Raw genomic sequence first — 21,765 nt, forward strand, 5'->3', positions numbered from 1 at the left:
GCATGAAACTATTTCTAAGTAACTTTGGTTATGAAATAAACAGACCTTTTTGGAAACTTGCAAATGATGCCAAATAGTCAGACCAAATGGGCTAAAGCAGTGCAACCAACTTAGAGGATAATGCGTAAGCGCAAATCTTGCAACTCTTCATCAGAACGCAAGATCGTTTTAACCTTTATATAAATTGAAAGATGTTACCTATTTTATGAATATGAACTTGAAAAGTTTTAAATATATTTAGCCACCAAATCATGGGCCAATGTTTAAGTTATGGTAAATGTGGCTGACATTTGACAAATATGTTATTTTTACTTCTGTCATTAGAATAGATTTCAAATTAACTTCTGTTAATGTTTTCAGCAAAACAAGGACTCTTGTTACTGTAATATTGAATTTATTGATTCAGGGAGTAAAGATTGCATTTGCTAAGTCATTGTTACTTTTGCTTCTGAAGTAAATTGAGGAATGGCTGTACAAAAGTAATGAGTTCCTGGAAAAATTTGTTAGGTGAAATTTCAAAAATTGAAAATAAGTAGGGATTGCAGTATGGCTGTTCTTGTGCAGTACATTCCTATGGTCAGCGAATAGAATGCAATTTGTTATGGTGAAAAATAGATTTGTAATACACAGACATGTGCTCTAAAAAGTCAATGATGTTATGGCGAACATTTGTAAATCAAGGAATATCTGCAGTGATTTTGAGATTTTAATGTTTATTATTCTGCAAGTATCAACAAAAGAACCTTGTCTCCATAACTGAGTTAAGTGGTTGAGAAAGCAATGCTGGGGATTATTTGTGTGGCTTTTAAAGTATCACTTTCCCTCTGAACTGTGTGTGTGTGTGTGCTGGTCCTCTCAAAGGAAGCTGAGGACTAAGTGGAAATAATTGATTTCTTCCACTGCATCAAAGTGAATGACATTGTGAAGTCAAAACTGTATTATATTGGTGCTTATCTTTGGAGAATTTCTCAATTGATAAATGTATTTCATATGCACCTAATGGAATACTTAGATGAAATCTGAAACTGACTAAAGGCAATTTAAAAATAACCGAATAAAACGAGCTTGGATTTAGATCAGTAAAGTAATTACACTGATTATAAAGCAATTGATTGACATTATGTGGGACTATAAATTGCTTTCCTTAGGATTTTATGCAGCAGAGTGATAGAATTTGCATTTAGCCTTTACATTGAAGTGAATGGAAGCATATTTCGTTTCTGCAGTGTGACATGCAGCTACTCCCACCTTGCGCAGTTTGTACAAATGACCAAGGACAGCTTTCAACCCCAAGCCTGTACTTAAAATTGTGGCCTGCCTCGCCTCCAGTAACATCCCAGTGTCTTCTGCACAGCACCATAGCTTTACATTAGTACGCCAAAAAACATATGTGGTCATTCCACTCTGGTCTGATTGTTATGCAAGTGATTTATCTGACAGGCCTTCAATGAGTGCAGTTGCATGTTAGAGTTTCTGCAAGTTTATCAGATTCACATCCTGCAGTTTATGAAGCAGTAGCAACTATTTGTTGTTTCTGAAATAGTGCTGTTAGATATGTCAAAACTCCAGGGCTGGGATTTGAATATTCTGTCTCCTCAACAGCTGTTTTGACAAGGCTGTGGAGGAATGGCGACAGTTTCACTGTGACTTGAATGACCTGAATCAATGGGTGGTGGAAGCTGAGAAGTTACTGCCACATGCTAGAAGCCAAAATGGCAACCTGGATTTGGAGAAAGTGAAAAATAATCAACAGGTGAGTGGTCAGTTACTCATTGTGTTCACACGTCCAAAGAATGAATGTGGTGAGGAGCTGAAGGATTGTTCTTTGCATGCTTGCCACAGGCTTGCTTGTTTTAGGAAAATTTGGATGAATAATCCTGGAATTTGCTCCTTTAAGATGTGTATTAAAAACTGCTAAGTATTCTCCCGATTTATCACTTTAAATGGATAACGTCAACCTTTTTTTTATTGATGCTTGTAGTGCCCTGGAACCATGTTATAGGATCAGTATAAATAAAAATAGTTACACCATTCAGGTACTTCTGTCAATGAATGAGTGTATGTGTGCCTGCAACTCCATGTATCTCATCAGGTGTGTGAACTTTTAACTCTGGGTTGGTTGCACATCCCCAGATACTCCTTGGTCTGTCCCTCCCTTGGTCTGCCTGCAGGGTGCCCTCTTCCTCCTCCGATCTACCTGTGGTATGCTCCCCTCCCTGCAGGTCTTGCCCCTTAACTTTATTTACTTGTGTTCCATTTGGAAGACTTCTCACTGACCCTTCTTCATCTCTGCTGCCTTCTATTCGCAGCCTCAACATGACTCCTGTTTAAATTGCACAAGCAACATAGTTTAACTTCCCTCTCAGCTCCCCCCCCCCCCCCCCCCCCCCCCCCTTGCCCCCATATGCTTAGCTTTTTGGGACTGATCTCTTCCGTTAGATGTCATCCATATCTAATGGGCTTTATTTATTTCCAGCTCTATCCTTTTTCATAGAACATAGAACACTATAGCACAGTACAGGCCCTTTGGCCCACAATGTTGTGCCAGCATTTTATCCTGCTCTAATATCTATCTATTCCTTCCCCCTCAAATGTTAACCCTTCCCTCCCATTTCTCTACCATTCATGTGGCTATCTAAGAGTGTCTTAAATGTCCCTAATGTATCTGCCCCCCACAACCTCTGCTGGCAGTGCGTTTCACGCACCCATCTACTCAGTGTGGGGGAAGGAAAAACTTACCTCTGACGTCCCCCTCATACCTTCCTCCAATCACCTTAAAATTATGCCTCCTCGTGTTAGCCATTTTCGCCCTGGGAAAAAGTCTCTGACTGTCCACTCGATCTATGCCTCTTATCATCTTGTACACCTCTATCAAGTCACTACTCATCCTCCTCTCCAAAGAGAAAAGCCCTATCCTCTCAAGACATGCTCTCCAATCCAGGCAGCAGCCTGGTAAATTTCCTCTGCACCCTCTCTAAAGCTTCCACATCCTTCCTATAATGAGGTGACCAGAACTGAACACAATACTCCAAGTATGGTCTGACCAGAGTTCCATAGAGCTGCAACATCACCTCGCAGCTTTTGAACTCAATACCCCGACTAATGAAGGCGGGCGCATCATATGCCTTCTTAACAACCTTATCAACCTGCGTGGCAACCTTGAGAGATCTATGGACGTGGACCCCAAGATCCCTCTGTTCCTCCACATTGCTAAGAGTCCTGCCATTAACTTTGTATTCTGCCTTCAAATTCAATCTTCCAAAGTGTATCACTTCACACTTTTCCAGGTTGAACTCCATCTGCCACTTCTCAGCCCAGCTCTGCATCCTATCAATGTCCTGTTGTAACCTGCAACAACCTTCTACACTACCCACAACACCACCAACCTTCGTGTCATCGACAAACTTACTAACCCACCCTTCCACATCCTCATCCAAATTATTTATAAAAATCGTAGAGCAGGAGTCCCAGAACAGATATCTGCGGAACACCACTGGTCACCGACCTCTAGGCAGAATATGCTCCATCTACCAGCACCGTCTGTCATCTATGGGTGAGCCAATTCTGAATCCACACAGCCAAGTTTCCCTGGATCCCAAGCCTCCTGACTTTTTGAAGGAACCTTCCATGGGGAACCTTATCAAATACCTTACTAAAATCCATGTACACCACATGCACTGCTCTCCCTTCATCAATGTGCTTTGTTATATCCTCAAAGAATTCAATCAGGCTCGTGAGGCACCACCTGCCCCTCACAAAGCCATGCTGACTGTCCCTAATCAGCCTATGCTTCTCCAAGTGCCCATGAATCCTGTCTCTAAGAATCTTCTCCAGTAATTTGCCCAACACTGAAGTAAGACTCACTGGCCTGTAATTGCCAGGGTTATCCCTACTCCCTTTCTTAAACAAAGGAACATTTGCCACCCTCCAATCTGGCACTACTCCTGTGGCCAGTGAGGATGCAAAGATTGTTGCCAAAGGCACAGCAATCTCTTCCCTTGCTTCCTGTAATAACCTTGGATATATCCCGTCTGGCCCCGGTGACTTAACTATCCTAATGTTTTTCAAAAGTTCCAGCACATCCTCTTTCCTCACGTTGACATGCCCTAGCGTATCAGCCTGTTGTACGCCATCCTCACAAACGTCAAGGTCTCTTTCACTGGTGAATACTGAAGCAAAGTATTCATTAAGGACCTTCCCACCTCTTCTGACTCCAGGCACATGTGTCCTCTGATCGATTCTATGTTCTATGACCGATCCCTGATCGGTCCTACCCTTACTTTAGTCATCCTCCTATTCTTCACAGATGTGTAGAATGCCTTGGGGTTTTCCTTAATAACACTTGCTTCTCATGCCCCCTTCTTGCTCTCCTAAGTCCATTCTTAAGCTCCCTCCTGGCTACTTTGTAACTCTCCTGAACCCTGTCTGAACCATGCTTTCTAAAACTCAGGTAAGCTGCTTTTTTCCTCTTGACAAGATATTCTACATCTCTTGTCAACCATGGTTCATTCAATCTATCATCCTTACCCTGCCTCAATGGGACAAACCTATCCAGAAGTCCATGCAAGTACTCCCTAAACAACCTCACATTTCCACAGTGCACTTCCCCAAAAACATTTGTTCCCAAGTTCTTGCTTAATAGCATCATAATCCCCCCTCCCCCAGTTAAGTACTTTCCCATATCGTCTGCTCCTATTCCTCTCCAAGGCTATGGTAAAGGTCAAGGAGTTATGGTCACTATTTCCAAAATGCTCTCCCACCGAGAGATCTGAAACCTGATCAGGCTCATTGCCTAGTACCAGGTCCAGAATGGCCTTTCCTCTCGTCGGCCTGTCCATATACTGTGTCGGAAATCCTTCCTGGACACACCTTACAAACTCTGCCCCATCTATCCCCTTTACACTAAGGAGGTGCCAATCAATATTAGGGAAGTTGAAATCACCCATGACAACAACCCTGTTATTTTTGCACCTCGCCAAAATCTGCCTCACGATCTGCTCCTCAGCATCTCTGCTGCTATTTTGGGGGGGGGGGGGGGGGGGGGGGGGGGGAGGTGGTCTGTAGAATACTCCCAGTAGGGTGATCGCTCTCTTCCTGTTTCTGATTTCTCCCCACACTGACTCAGTAGACAATCCCTCCAGGGCATCCTCCCTTTCTAAAGCTGTGACACTGTCCCTAATCAGCAAACCCACACGCCCATCTCTTTTAGCTCCATCCCTGTCCCTTTTGAAACATCTAAACCCTGGAATATCCAGCAGCCATTCCTGCCCTTGTGACAGCCAAGTCTCTGTAATGGCCACCACGTCATAGTTCCATGGACTTACCCGTGCTCTAAGTTCATCACCCTTTTCTTTGACCTTCACAACATACCTGCACAATGCAACCAGTTCATGATTTACTTTCAGCCAATAGTTTGAGGATCCTTCGCAGAGATGCATTATTTTACATGCCCTCCTGTGCCTCTTCTTGAGGTGTTCCAGATTTTCTGATGAACCACAATTTCCATCAGGGCATCTGTGAGGCATGTATGGCAGATCATTTCTACTGTTGCCATTGTTGTTATGGAAATTAATTTAAGTGGATTGTTTCCTGTTAAGAAACTGTTTTCCTTGTCTGTATCCTAAGGTTAACAGTAATTTGAGGCTTGGTGAGATCTATTGAATTTTATTTTATGAATTGGTGATTATGTTGGATAAGATGGGAAGATCTGTATTCTGACTCGTTATTTTCCTGATAGGAGTTAGAAGAAGGTCTCAACAGTCATCAGACTGTGTACATGACACTAAATGCCACCGGCACCGATATTATCCGACATCTTTCAACGGCAGATGGATCTCTCCTGCAGGAGAAACTCAATAGATTAAATAAACGTTGGAGGGCAGTTTCTCTGGAGGTCAGAGACCGACGTCAAAGGTATATATGAATTCTTAAGTATGACTAACATTTCTCTTGAAAAGCTCTTTGTCAAACCTTAATTACAGAGCATTCAAAGTGAAGCTTCAGATGAGTTATGATCATTGGTCTGCGTGTAGCTTTGCATGAAGCTTATCTATTCAAACATGTTTGTCACTCCCTGGATTTTTTTTTATCACTTCTGCACAGCAATTTGGAGCTTTGCTGGACTAAATGTGCTGTACAAACCTTGTTTTATGCCTTGATTCATTTCACTTAGACACAAAAATACATTCCTTTACATTGAAATATCATGTAGCCAGTATTATTGGCATGTGGAAATCATAAATTGGAAATGTACGACATTAGATTTGAGCTTCGGCATGGGAGTCATCTGAATGAACGTTTTTCAATTTCTACTCTGCAGGTAAATAGTAGGGGCACAAGAATGGCACAGATTCACAGTGCTGTATGTGCTGATAACTGTTTTCCTCTGTTTTATAGGTTAGAAGGAGATGGACAGCGATATTCTGATTTAAGGAGTCAGCTTGATGAATTCAGTATGTGGGTAGACAAGGTGCAGAACTCTTTAAGGGCTGTGCATTCACCACCAAGGGAGCATGATTTGAAGGAACTAAAGGCAAGTGTGCTACAGCTTGTGTATTTTAATTGAATTATGATGCACTTCTGAAGCATCAGATGTTCATACCCTTGAACATAAATTTGTCTTTTTGATATGTAAAGCATTACCCAGGTGAGAAAGACGTGTTGTCCTCCCTCATTGCCCCGCTCATAAGAGAGAGATTAGTGAGCGAGGGAAATTAATTTGGGTTGTACTTTGTCTTGAAGTTCTCCTGGCCATCTCCTTTTTGGTTAGCTTATTGATTTGATAGGCCGTACAATTTTCAATACATCTGTACCTTCTGGGGCTTAAAAATTTTTCATGAGTTTTCCCCCTCTAGTCCCCTCATCTTAACTACATTATCTATAGCAACCTGACATTCTTGATGTGGTGTTAGCCAGAATTCACTCTGTACCCATAAGTTTAATATATTTTTTTTAATATATATATATATTAATATATATATAGTAAAATAATATATATTTCTATTCTGTGACTGAACAGCACAAGGCTTCATTTTTAAGTGTCAGAGTATTTCTAAATGGTTGTGCTGAACAGGTGTTGGTTTAGCGTTGATGAAGCAGGTTTAATCATTGGTGAGGCTATATTTGCCAGTTTTTGCAATAGTACGACATTTTATCGTTGATGTGCTATTTTCTAGAATGTGGCCCACTGATAAGAATGTAACAGATGTAATAGTGTTTCAGAAAAGGACAGAGAGGCAACACATAACATCAGGCCTGCTTCAAGGATTACAAAGATAGCGAAATTTGTCAAGTGACCTGTTACCCAATAGTCACTTAAAAAAATGATCATACAATTGGATAGAATTGACATTGATTTGTAAGAAGAAATTTGTTTTGGTTTTTTGAGAATATATTCAATAGATCAGGTAAAGAGAAACCTGTAGATCTGGAAGAACATGGATTATCAAAAAATCATTCATTCAAGATCTATCCAAGTTATCAGACAAAATGAAAGTTTATGCTGTTCGAGGTGATGCATTATTCTGAATTGATTGCTTGATGGATAGAAGAGGAATAAACAAGTAGTTTACGCACAGGCAAGCTGTATCTGATTGAGTACCACAACAATCAGTGCTCAGGACTCGGCTATTTACCATCTCCATCAGTAACTTAGATGAGAGAGGGCCGTGTTTAAAGTAGCTAAGTTTGCTGTGAATATAAAACAAAGTGGGAAGATGATATGTGAGAAGGGCAATGCATATTTTTGGACTTCTTATCTGGGAATAGAAGTTCATCTGTTGGATTCATGGGACGAAGAATTACCCTGTGAAATGAGATTTAGAAGAAAGGTAAGTGATCACATAGAATAGTCATTATAATTTTTTTTACATTTATAAACATTTTGTGTTTGACGGTGTTGATGCTGGGAATGTGTTTTCCCTAACTGGGCCACTTAGATCTAGGGGATCACAATCTCAGAATAAGTGGTTAGCCATTTAGTATTGCAACAAGGAAAGTTTTCTCGATGCACAAGATTGTGAAGCCTGCCCAACTGAGTGGTTGAAATATCTTGCAGAAAGTGCTGCACAAATGAGCTGATAAATCAGATACAAGTAGCAAGAGCATAATAGAAGGGCATTTCATTCTCAACGGTCATTAAAAACATGCAACCCTGTAGATCTTTGTATAAATGAGAATCAAGACATTTGGAGAGGGACTGGGGAGGTGATGCAGAAGGTGAGCTTTGAATTGTGGAGCAAGTTGGCTCTTATGTTCTCTCACACAAAATGCTGGAGGAACTCAGCAGATCAGGCAGCATCTATGGAGGGAAATAAACAGCCGACATTTCAGGTCGTGACCCTTCATCAGGACTGGAAGGGAAGAGGGCAGAAGCCAGAATGTTTTGTGAGTGTTGCTCCACATTCCAGCATCTGCAGAATCTCTTGTGTCTCTCATGTTCTCTGTTGTGGAGCTCTTGGCTTTTATGTTCTCTATTGCTTACAGATTCATGCAGCAGATTTGGAGGTACGCAGCGATAACCTGATTGCAATGAACAGTAATGCACAGGATATGCTTTCTGATAAAGGCCTCAGTCTGCAAGAGAGAGACAAACTTTCTGCTAAACTTCGAAATATTAATTCAAATTGGAGTAAGGCAAGTACCTTTTTCAATTAGAATGCCTCTTGACAGACATCTTAATCTCCCCAGGTTATGTATACCCAATTTATGTCAGCTCGTACATATGAATGAGCATTTGGGAGACCGGCGGTATGGATTTGCCAGCTTCTGTGGGGCTGCAGGAATCCCCTGCTGCCTGGGAGCTGGGTTTATAGCCGCATTTCCAAACTGTGAACTGCCCAGGTTACGAACAGTTTACAGGAACGGAACCCTGCTGTAACCTGAGGAGGACCCTGTTATTAAAATTCCTAGTTCTATTGCTGCTGATAAAACTGGTTGTTCTTCTGCTGGCTTTGGGTCCAGCTCATCAAGTTCAAATCGTTTAGAATTTTAAGTAAAAGGGGAGCTCCAACAATTGAGGATGCTCAGTGGTTTCATTCATCAATTATGACAATTATTAAACTCTTAAATCTTGTCCTATTTAAAGACCAGTTGTGCATGAATTATTTACTGAGCAGACTTGTATTATACCCCATACTATGCATTTTTAAATGCATAAATAAAAGATTAAGCATCCATAATTGCCTACTGGCAGTGAACAAAGATGGGAATAGTGATGACAGACGGCTTCCCTTATTTCTGTTGGTGGAACCCACCTCAGCTGAAAAAAGCCTCTCTACATGCTGCCAAGTAAATGACAGAAGTTTTTTTTTAAGAAGGACTTGACCACGAATAAATCTGGGCTAACAAAAGGTTCTGGACAGATGGGTTAATCCATCTGACGTTGACTGCAGGAGGGCATTAGGTTCTCAAAGGATCAGATAACACAGGCAGTTAATTCAGTTTTACCAATCTGCCAAGCATCTCATAAAGCTCGTATCAAGCATGATGATTACGGATGTAGACAATATTGTTTTTGATAGAGAGTCTTGATTTCCATTCAGGTGTCCAAAGAATTGCCAGTTAAAATGAAAAATATAGAGATTCAACTTCAAGATTATGATCACTTCAAAGAACGTTTGGAGAAACATTCCAATTGGGCAGCAGTTACCAGGCAGCAGTTAGATCCCAGAAGATCACCATCACCTGGAACAAAACAACTTCAGGTTAGTGCCACTTGAAAGCAGTGTGATAAAAGCACAAATTGTATCTTTGTATCATCAACACTTTATTGTCCAATTACTTTGTGAGAACCAACCTCCTATTAAGTGTTGAAATACTCAAGTCATCGTTTATGTCCATCAGAAAAACTAAGTTCATTTCCTCTTGTGTCAGTCCCACTCCTAGCAATTATCTGAAGTTGAATTAAACAGTTTGCAACTTGTTGTCATGTTTGATCCTGAGATGAGCTTCTTCAATGTTCTTCACATGGCTAAAAGTGGAGATACACACCTCCCATGTCACCGTCCAATTCTGCTTGTTGCTTTTTATATGTTTTGATTTGTAAGATCAGGGAGTAGGTTTTTTTTGTTATAACCTTCAAATTTATTTAATTACTTGAATTTAAATGCCTGCCTTGGCATGGTGGGATTTGAACTCCTATCTCCAGATAACAAGTCCAGAACTTTGGCTAATTGTTTAGTAACTTGATCACTGTACCTTTATTCATATCAATAGGCCTTACTATTGCAAATAGACCTAGCCAAATCCATCTTAAAATCAATAAACGCGTGAAGTAATCCAAAACACTATTGCCTGTGTCTCAAGCTGACTCCATTCTGTTCACCTGTCACAATGAAGTATACTTTGATTTTTAAAGTGCAAATTTTTCTCCCCATCTTGCCATGGACCTACTGCTCCTCATCACTAAGCTTGCAGGAATATTTGTACTTCAGTTGCTGCTTGTTTCTCCCATTTTTTAAAATCTCACCAGCACTGTAGGCTGTACTTTCAGCTGCCAACATTCTTAGCTCAAGAATTCTCATCAGAAACTCCTCAGTCTCCCTGGTCTTGGCTCCTTTCTGTTCTTTAAAGCTTGTTCTTTAATCGAGCTTTTTATCATTTGCTCTAATATTCCCTTGTATGACCAGGTGTTCGATTTTACTTGATTGTGCGTTTTGTTACAGTAAAGATATGTATGGCTATGTGTTTTATGCTTATCAGCCAACTCCCTTTGAACCAACAGAAATTGGATGTATCTAACTAATTTATATACTCTTAAAAGTAGTTCAGTTTTATTTTTAATAAGCTTCATCAAAGTAATTTGCATGATTAATTCTTTGAATATTCATTGCATGTTTTCCCAGCACAGAACTGCAGCTACCAATGTTTATGTTATCAATTAGTTTGCCATCAAGAAAATCTATTCAGTGCAGACTTAGAACTTAAACTGAAGAAACAATGTTAATCGTTACGTTGTGTGCTCTATTTAATTCATGAAATATCAACTATTGCTTTAAATTGGGGTTTAAATTTTTAGATTGTATTTATCAAATAATATGTTGTGGAGCACTGCACTAAAGATGAAGCCAGCTATAATATAATGAGCTGTACAGATTGGGTTCTGGACCTGTGGTCTGAGACTGGTTGGAATTTGGACCGACTGAGCAGGCTGGTGGGTGTGTCTCCCTTGTCAGGCAGGCTGGCAGCCGTGATTACGGGCTAGGTCACTGTACTGGTGCTTTTACAGGAGGGTTGGTGCCACGGTGCAGTTTGGGTTGTGATGGCAGTGTGGAGGTTTTCAATGTGATTGAGTTTGCCAGTGATCAGTGGATGCTTTGCGAAATCAAAAAAACAGAATGTGATGGTGCCAACTATTGAATGCTCTGCCACCACTACCTGGTTGATGTGAGGGTGAGTTAGCAGAGAGCCATTGCCTATTGAGTTGCATTTTAGCAACAGCTTCAGAAGATGAAAGCGAGCAAATTGAGATTGAAGTACTGACCTAAAAGATCCATGACAGTACGATGGTAGTAGTTTTGTAAGAAAAAACAATCTAAAACCCTGGTTCATCTTAATTAGGGAATAGCTTAATAAAAATAATGAATGAATATTGTTTGTTTAATATCCCTGTGTGTTGTCATCAATATTTTCAATGTTACTCACTATTCCTATTAGTTGTTAGAAGCTGCTGTGAGAGAACATGAAATGGGCGTTGAGACAACACTTGCAAAAGCTGTAGAGCTGGACAGGAAAAGCCATTTGCATCCTGAAGAAAAGGTAATGAGTGGATCTTTGACTGAGATATGTCCTGACACTGTGGACTTTTTGTACAGATTAACATAAGCTGCGAATTTTATGATAAAACTATTGTACAGATTTGATTCTTTAGTTCTCCTCCACCAGTGCTGTCTGTTAGGACAAATAGCTGCTCTCCCATACGGTGGGTCTGAATGGTTTACTTTTTCTTTCTTGCCTTTCATTGATGTCTTTCCAGAAGGTAAATCCTGGGACAAACCTTTGTGTACAGAGAAGGGCTGAACATCAGATCATTCTATAAAACACTGAAGTCACACAAGCATTCCTTCAACTGCATGCAGGAATCTTGGTTTGAATGTATAAGCTGATAGGTCTTTTCTGATACTGAAATACTTCATGGAATGAGATTTGGCTGTGGAGAATTGGCTGGAGCTAGTGTGTGGTCTTGAGTGCAGAATTGCCCTGTGTTTGCAGGGATAATAATAAAAGAGCAGGAGTTTTCACTTAGCACTGACATGATGATCATTGCTTCAGACTAAATTGTACAGCTGTTTGCAGAAACTCGAAGGGAGATTGGGCATATCAGATAATGTCAGGAGTTAGGTACCCTTCAGTTTCAATGCATCATTAAATACACACCAGTAACAAGCCCTGCATAAGTGAATTGTCACAAATAAGAGTATAATGTGCTCTGTAAGCACACAGTATGCTTTGAAAATCTTGTTTTACGTGTGGAAAAGGAAAAGTAAGGCATTTATATAATTGCAACCTCCAAACAAAATCATTTTAGCAAAACACTGTCTTTCAACAGTAAAGTTCCTTCATGTGACTCTGAAAAACACAAACAATATCTTTGGAGCCACCTCTCAAAGGCAGACATTGATGATGAAATTTGCTTTTGGTCCACTAGCACAGCTTTTGGCCATCTGGAAAAAAAGTGTTTGAAGATCAAGACCTCAGAACTGACAATAAGCTCATGGTCTCAGGTATCACTGATCCCTGTAATATTGTACACCTCTGAGACATGAGCTATCAACTGCATGCACCTCAAGCCACTTAAGAGATAGCCAGTGCTGTCTCTGAAGAATCCTCCAAATACACAAGCAGGAGAAGTGACCCAAAACCACCGCCTCCCAGGCCAAAATCCCAGCATTAGGGATGTACGTGCACTCATTCCGTTCCGATGAGCTGCGCCGCATCACTCCTATGATTGACATGCAGACTCCCAAAGCAGATGGGCTGTTGTAAGCTCTATGGGACCAAGAGATGACTAGGTGGATGGAGGAATCAATTTAATGTTGATTAAGTGTAACATCCCCAACAACTTTTGGCAATCTCTCGTCTAGGCCTTTAAAAATAGGGAAGGTGAATTCAGGGTGGCACTGAACACCTCGTCCATTCGCACAGAGGCCCAGTTTCTAGTGGAAAAGCGTATTAACTCTCAAACTACCTGCCCACCACATTAAGTACCTCCTGCCCCATTTTGGTCGGTTCTGTGGGTCCCACATCAGCTCATCAACTATCTCAGATCCTGCAGAACTAGAGTGGAAGTAAGCCACTCAATTCCAGAGTTTAGAAGTATAATTACTGTTCTAGTATAGGAACCATAGCTGCTAAAATGCAGGCTACTAACTCTACACAAAAAGCTGTGCAATATAGAACGGTCCTCCATTGTAATGATGCTGATTGAGCAATGAATGATATCTGTTAAACTGTAATCTTAGAGAGCAGACATGTTTTCTCAGGTTCCTCAAGGCTCAGAATTCAGGTTGTATTTCTGTGAAGGTAAAAATGAAATTTTCCCAAACGTTTGTCTCCTTGGTCCATAGATCAACCACAGTCAATCTCATGGGATACTGATTGTTCTGAATTTTCAGTTATGTTTTTCTTCCAGTTGTGTTGAAGTACTTGACTGCTACCCTGAAAGAGTTGACATGCTGCAGTTAAAATGTGGTGCCACTGAGCATGTATGTTTTGAGCTTAGCTTAAGTTGTATTTGGAAACTCTCATCCTACTGTGCTTGAGTGTCAGTCCATTTTGTGACTCAATGGCATTGAGCACTGCATGACATTAACATTTGCAGTCAATGTGTTGGAGTTTCCACTGTTAATCAAAAATAAAGCATTACATGCCCAGAGAGGATTCACAACGTTGTTAGTATACCTACTTGTTATGTTATTTTTCAATGGAGCTTAAAGGCTTTTTTTGTGCGTTAATTGTAGATTTTCACTTGCTATTTACCAATAGAATTGGAGAGCATAAAAGTAGAATGAGAAAGGACAGGAAAGAGGGGACTGGGGACAGGGCAGAGGGAGGTGGTAAACTGTCTGCGTTGGCTGGAAGATGGAACATGGATGAGAGGCCATGGTGTTAATTGTGTCAAGTCTGTCTTTATTGTGTCCAATAACATCCTCTCTGTGGGGGAAATGGTTTCTTTTGGGGGTGGGGAATGTTGGTTGTCATTCTGCATTCACATTGACTAAGCTCTTTTGTGTAACAGGTAGAGTCAGGAAAGCAAATAACAGAAGTGAAATAGTATTGGGACTGGGGCTGCCTGAGGTGTAATTCTCAATGTGAAGAGATTTCATTTACTGCACTGAGTGAGCAAATATGTAATATGTAATTGACCTGTAAGATCGGTTTGTAAGACCAGTTTTTCACTGTACCTCTGTACAAGTGACAATAATAAACCAATACCAATACCAATTTAGACCTTCAAGATATTATGAAGATGTCATTAATTCCGTTATATCCATAGTGCACCCCATGTTCCGTTCATTCCAGTTTTGAATCCTGGCAATCTCGCTTGGGAAGTTCAGACCTAATTCGTTTGTTTTTTACCTCCAGCTTTGCCTGTTAGTGGGCCTGGAGCAGAGAAAGTGTGGCCTCATTAATGGATGAATGGCATATCAGAACATCTCAATCTGCTGGTATTGCACTTTAGGAAATAGGGAATAAGTTGAAACACTGATTTCAACTTGACAAATGTCTCTTATGCCCCATGGTATGATGCAACATATTTTCTTTAAAAAAAACTTTACATTTCTCATTGAGATGCTTAACTTTTGGAAATCTGAAGAGTAAAAATTTCAGCAGAGAAAAAAATACAAAATGGATACAGATTGCTTCCCAATGAATGAAAATATTTTGTCTTGCCCTGCACAGAGTAAGGTGGCACAGCTTTCTGTTGACTGGAGAATTCTAAACACTGCATTAAAAGATTTTAGTCAACAAACTCTTATGGGATGGAGCCAGGAAATGACACACTCAAAGGTTACAGGTAGGAGCAGCTCTTAATGTTTCTGAGTTGAGCAATTCGCTTGTTTCATCAGGTACCTTCAATATATTAAAGCAATGTATTGCTAATATCATTTTGCAATGCACATGGTAAAAATGATCTGTTTCTGTCTCATTCCTCCATAATTCTGTTTGGTTTCCACATGATGATTTGCTTTCATCTTTATGTCAAAATGTGGTTTAATCTAAGGAAGAAAGTGAAAATACAAACCATAAGGGAAGAAGAGATTTATGTTAAGTGGCTGGCCAGTATGTTGAAATCCTGAATTTCTTGTGTGGGAAATTGAGGGGCTGAGATAAAGTAAATAGGAAGGACCTATTTTCTGCTTCAGTGAAAGGATTAAAGGAGGGATGAAAGTTTTTATCCCTGAAAGATAGCAGGGGCCTAGAAACGGCTGCCCAAAAGGATTCGAGGCAGAAACTACCGAACATCTAAAATCTGTTTGGATGTGTATTTGAAGAGCAGTGGCATGCTAGGTTATGGCCCAGTGATGACGTGTGAACTAGCTAGCTTTTTGACCAGCATGAACACGATGGGCAGAGTGGTATGCTATGTAGTAAGTTTTCTGAGGGAGCTTCAGTCAGGAAGTTGACTTCAGCAGATCTGGAAAAACAAGTTCGTATTCACCACGAACTAGTTGGAAATTCTAGATCATTATCTTTCCCTTGGATTCTGTCCCATGTTTGTTGGAGGTGAATTGACCAGATTAGTGTTAGTTTAGTGACTGGGGTAGCCCAGAGAAAAAGAAGAAAGTCTACATTGTTTTCATTTTGATTGGGTATTCTGTTGGTCTATCAAGGTTGTGATTCGATTTGAATTGAAATCCCCAGTTTTGCTGAAAGAAATTGAATAATTCAAGATTACAGTTTCTGATTAGCTATGAAAATGAGTTGAATATTTTTTTGACAAGAAGTATACTCAGCAGGTGGTGTATTTTTACACTGGGGGAATGGGGAGAGCAATGAGAAAGTGTGGTTCAGAATTTTATCACAAATGTAAAGGTTGTAATCTTTCATTCTGGAACAGTGAGATCCTTCTGAACACAGCTAACATTGAAGTAACTTTTTATTCTTTATTAACCTTAATTTCTGCTCTGCTTCAGCTGATGAGTTACAGTAAAGAAATAAAAGGTCAAGCAGAACAGTGGCAATACTAAACAAATAGCTGACAGAAAACAGCTCTGAATACGGAATGGACAATTTGATGGAAAGTTTCCTCAAGTTACCTGCATGTTGTGAATTGATATGCAAGTTCAAAAGAATCATTGGATTTACGGTCTCACAAAGTGACAATTAGTATGTCGCTCAGGTTTGCTCCCACCTGTGCAGTTCTATGCATTCAGGCAGTAAGGGAGTTCAAAAGGGAATTGGCTTGCATGTAGAAAGCAGAGGGTTGTGGTGGAAGGAGTGCCCTCGGATTGGAAGGCAGTGACTAGTGGTGTCCCGCAGGGATGGGTTCTGGGACCTCTACTTTTTGTGATATTTATAGATGACTTAGATGAGGGGGTGGAGGGCTGGGTTAGTAAGTTTGCAGACGACACTAAGATAGGCGATGTTGTGGATAGTGTGGAGGGCTGTCGGAGCTTACAGAGGGATATTGATAGGATGCAGAGCTGGGCTGACAAGTGGCAGATGGAGTTCAATCCGGAGAAGTGCGAGGTGGTACACTTTGGAAGGACAAACTCCAGGGCAGAGTACTGGGTGAATGGCAAGGTACTTGGCAGTGTGGAGGAGCAGAGGGATCTGGGGGTTCATATTCACAGTTCATTGAAAGTTGCCTCACAGGTGGAAAGAGCAGTTAAGAAGGCCAATGGGATGTTGACTTTCATAAGTCACGGGATTGAGTTTAAGAGCCGCGAGGTGATGATGCAGCTTTACAAAACTCTAGTTAGGCCACACTTAGAGAACTGTGTTCAGTTCTGGTCGCCTCATTATAGGAAGGATGTGGAGGCGTTGGAGAGGGTGCAGAGGAGATTTACCAGGATGCTGCCTGGATTAGAGAGTATTGAATATGAGGAGAGGCTTAAGGTGCTAGGGCTTTATTCACTGGAAAGGAGGAGGATGAGAGGAGACATGATAGAGGTATATAAAATACTGAGAGGAATAGATAGAGTAGACAGTCAGCGCCTCCTTCCCAGGGCACCAATGCTCAAGACGAGAGGGCATGGCTTTAAGGTTATGGGTGGGAGGTTCAGGGGAGATGTCAGGGGGAGGTTTTTCACCCAGAGAGTGGTTGGTGCATGGAGTGCACTGCCTGGGGTGGTGGTGGAGGCAGATACATTGAACAGGTTCAAGAGCTTGTTGGATAGGCATATGGAGGAGTGTGGGATGGGGGGATATGCAGGAGGAAGGGGTTAGGTAGTGTGAGGGTGGTTTGATGGACGGCACAACATGGTGGGCTGAAGGGCCTGTTTTGTGCTGTATGGTTCTATGGTTATGGTTCTAAAAGGCAATCAAGGCGTTAAATTAGAAACAGTGGTAGCATGGATGTTTAAGGAGGAATTGAGACAGCTTACAAGGGAGTTTTTGAAATATGGAAGAGCTTCAAGGAAAGAAAATTGGATTTTTTGATGTAAATTTAGGATAAGGCAATGTGGATTCAATTTGAGATGAGCAAAGTTGAATGCAAAGGGAAAGGACTTGAGAGGATGGTGAACTTGGGCAACAGCTTAATTCAGGAAGGAGGAGGTGGAGGAGTATCTAAATTTTAAGTGGAAGGTTGAATTTATGTCAGAAACATCAGAGGCTGGGAAATTGTAAAGAATATTCACTTTTCCCTCCAATTTCATTTATCAGTTTAATTGACTCCTGTGCTCTCTAGGAGATTCCATGGCTTAATTGCAAAAAAGAAGCATGTCTATCGTGCTTTTAATGCCGCAAAAAAACCCAAACAACTCAACAAAGCTATTATCAAATATAAACTTGATCTGAGTTCACTTAAAAAAATATTATGATAGAGGACCACAAGCTTGTTTGAAAGCTGTAGGCTTTAATTTGTGTTTTAAAGAGGGGAAGTGGTGGGAAGTTGGAGAGATATTGGGAAGGAACTTTGGCAGTTTGAGAAGGATGTCAATACATTGCAAGCAGTTCATTTAAGGTTTGCTTGGTCGTTACTTGAAAGATCAGTGTGCCTTCTGAGAAGAGGTGAGACAGGCTAGGCTTGTATCTACTAGACAGAATTAGAGGTCTAAAATTAACTTGCTTTTCTCTTTCCCATTTCTGGCAAAAAGGTCTTCAATGAGAAGCATTAACACTGTTTCTCTTTCCACAGATCTTGCCTGACCTACTGTATGTTTCCAGCATGTTATGTTCTTGTTTTAGATCTAGACACCATGATGTACAAATAAGAGCTCATCCTTCTAGGAGAAATGTGGTGAAATTATTTTGTTTAGGGTTCACGCGTCCTTGAAGCTCCCTTCCTTATAGTTGGGAGGAAGCAAAATCTTGTAATACTTTTAAGGCAGAGGTAGATGGATACCTCTGGGGTTGAAAAGTTACTACAGGTAGACTAGAATGTGAAGCTTACATCTCATTGTTGGAGGAACAGGCTCAGGAGACCATATGGCCTACTCCTGCTTTTAATCTATATGTTTGCAAAGTGGTGCTCAAGGTTACAATGTCTGATGCATTTGGTGGACCTAAGTAGTCTCATCTTTGTGTTTCTGTAGTTCACTCAACTGTTCAAACAGTCACCCTGGTATCAGCAACACCTCCATCTCCTGTATCCACTCAGCTTGTCATGCGTGAAGCCTTCTCTCCGGATTCTGAATCCTTGATGCCTGCAGATTTGGATAAGTCTGCAATGGAGCTGATCGATTGGTTGACCCTCATTGATCAGATGATCAAGTCAAACATAATTACTGTTGGTGATCTAGAGGAGATTAATGAAACTATTGTGCGCCTGAAGGTATGGAAACAAAATCCCCTTACTGCCACAAAAGCTGGCAATTGTATATTGTGACTTTTTATATAACAAAATATCAGACAGTTGCAAACAAACTTCAGCATCAGAGCATCTGAAAGATGGGCAGCCTTATTGGTAGAACATTAGTACACTGAGTGGTGCAAGGTTTGGTAATCAATGATGTGTTTAGATGTATGAAATTATGTGGCACATTCTCATGGGATGTGGAGGTTCTAAGTTCTGAAAAGTTCTGTGGTAATAGGGTGGTGGAGTGTTTGATGAAACAGGGATGATGTGGTGGGGTGATGCTGGTGGGTTGACAGGGTGGGGCAGTTCACTTTGTTTTATCTATCTGTTCAACCATGAGTTTTGGATTCTGTTTTCTCGGCTTTAAAGCAAAAAAAAAAGTTTTTCTGTATTTCAATGCAATTCAGGGATTGTTGAACTTAACCCCCAACAAGCACATCCAACACTTAACCACATTGCTGAGGGATGTTTGCAGTTAGTTTGTTAGAAGTTAAAGTTCACACGTGGATCTTTTTGGAACTAGACCACGAAGAATGACTTGGAGCAACGGCATCCCCGGCTTGATGCAATCTTCACTCTTGCTCAGAACCTGAAGAATAAAACTGCTGATCTGGAGGAACGAGCTACAATCAGTGAGCGATGTAAGGTTCTCCCACAAATGCATGTAAATCTGCTGACAGCTTTGGTTGCTTTTTTTTCTTGTAAATGGGAGATAGCCTTTCAAGTGTGTTAACATAGAAACAGTATATGAATTCTTTACAGCATTGCTTCTGATTACTGGGCAACATCCATTTGATTTTGCTTCAGTGAACTGTCAGCTTGGAACTGGATCACACTGCCAGGTTGAGGTGGGGTGGGTTGTGGTTTGCATAGCCTGGTTGGGTGAGCTAATTGAAGTAACAAATGAGTGTGGAACAGATTATTATCATGTTCTCTGCCTGAGGTTTTTAAATTTGCTTTTCCTATGTTTGAAGAAAATTCCTTTTATTTTACTTAGCACTGAAAAATGATTTCATGATACAAGAATGTTTGATATAAATTTCCTTTTGAACAAAGTTGTGAACCAGGATAATGAGCAATACTGCTTTCAAGCAGCTTGGTGCATATTTGTAGAATTGAATCAGTACTGAAGAGTTTTTTGTGTTTGCAGAAATCTGTTCTGATGTTTCAAGTTTAAATTCTGCACATACATTATTGGGGAAAATACTCACAGATTTTCTGTGTGTTTACCTTGTGTTTATGTTTCTGTGCAGTGGTAAGAGTCCAAAACCAATGGGACAGCACGCAACACAGACTGGAGGCACGGCAGCAGCAGCTAGACAAACTGCTCAGTGATAGCATACAGTGGGAGGAAGAGTGGCAGGCAACTGAAAGACTGGTTGGTCAAAGTGAGATTCGCCTACAGTCCCTGCTACAAGTTACTTCAGATCCCCTTGCCCCACAGCTTGCAGAAAGCAAGGTAACTTTCTGACTTTGATCTTTAAGTAGTTAGTAGACTGTGCTCTTAATGTAAGCTGTCTCAGGGGAAACCATGTCTGTTGTAGACTGTTGGTGCCGATTCTTGTTGTTCTCTTCTGATACTAATATCAAAGGAAAAGTGTAGGCATTATAACTAGTCACAGCCATTTTATTTCATCTGCAGTGAATGTGTGAAATCCATATTAGGTATGAAAAGTTGGTGGGTGGGGGGTGGTGGCAGGAGCACATTGGTGACAAAATGCTGAGCATTGGGAGTGGAGTGACTAAAAGTGTGCAACTATTAACTTTTAAGCAAGCTGCAGGTTGAGCTAGCTTTTGAGAGTGGGTGCTTATTTTCCCTTATCTTCTCTACCATGAGTGATGGCTGGAGTATGACAGTAGTCTGAGTTGCAAACTTAATGTGGACATGAAGGTAAGCCTTTGGCAAGTACCACCTGACTGAAGAGTGATTCTTACTTCAGGGTAACTGAATATGGTGCTAAATTAATCAAAGTTTGGTTTCTATCTTAGCCCCAAGTAATATTTCAAATGAACATGTATCTATATAAAATACTTAGGTTTTCCTATTGTGTGCACAGAAGGAAAAGGTGAATGGATGAATTACTGTTGAGAATGTGATTTTTTTTCTCTGCTTTCCTCTTTGTGAAAAATGACTTGGTGCTTTATGTTGTGATTCTAGTAGATAAGCTCCAGAAAAAGTTGAAATTCCAATTGAAAGTGCTATATATTTCTGAAATAGGTGAAGTCGTGCAGAGAGAATAATCGTGATGTCGTAAGTGTGTTTTGTATTTTTTGGAGACAACCTATATCTCATGATTTGCTATTCCATCTGTTTTTCAGCACTTCTTACAGGAGTTACATGGAGGACAGTTTACAGTGGCTTCTTTCAATGATCTGTCAAACAAATTGCTACGTGATTATGCTGCTGATGATACTCGGAAGGTGAAAGAAATTACAGACAGCGTCAATATGTCCTGGAATAATATTAATCAGAGGTGAGATTTGGAGCAAAGCTTGTTAACTTTGTGTGTGGGGAAACTCTGTTATTTCTGTTTAACCGAGCTATCTTTTTCCCTATCAGCTTGCCTCTTTTACTTGACTGACATAATAGGTTGTTATCTAGTCCTGGTTCTTAATTATGATTTTTTTGGTAGCCTGTGTTGTAAGCTACTGACAGGCTGAGCAGAACGATACAACCATTTCCTTTTGTCCTGGTTACCTTTAGTCACTCTGTAATACTGCTATGGCTGAGAATTTATGCACAACTGGAATTGTGGGATTTGCTTCAATCTTGATATTTATTGCTTCAGGGTGTAGTGTGA

At 40.6% G+C, this 21,765-nt stretch overlaps 1 protein-coding gene across 1 annotated transcript in view; it reads left to right on the plus strand.

Annotated features, from left to right (window-relative positions):
• The window catches only part of LOC127567749 (dystrophin-like), a 358,665-nt gene that overhangs the window by 162,037 nt on the left and 174,863 nt on the right, over positions 1-21,765 (plus strand). Inside the window, 11 exon segments of the mRNA XM_052010734.1 lie at positions 1,603-1,753; positions 5,738-5,913; positions 6,397-6,532; positions 8,485-8,634; positions 9,543-9,704; positions 11,656-11,757; positions 14,902-15,016; positions 18,702-18,940; positions 19,488-19,605; positions 20,218-20,423; positions 21,284-21,438. Of these exon segments, the coding sequence (XP_051866694.1) occupies positions 1,603-1,753; positions 5,738-5,913; positions 6,397-6,532; positions 8,485-8,634; positions 9,543-9,704; positions 11,656-11,757; positions 14,902-15,016; positions 18,702-18,940; positions 19,488-19,605; positions 20,218-20,423; positions 21,284-21,438 (1,710 nt within the window).

This window comes from Pristis pectinata, chromosome 3, assembly GCF_009764475.1.
Source record: "Pristis pectinata isolate sPriPec2 chromosome 3, sPriPec2.1.pri, whole genome shotgun sequence".
Lineage (NCBI taxonomy): Eukaryota > Metazoa > Chordata > Chondrichthyes > Rhinopristiformes > Pristidae > Pristis > Pristis pectinata.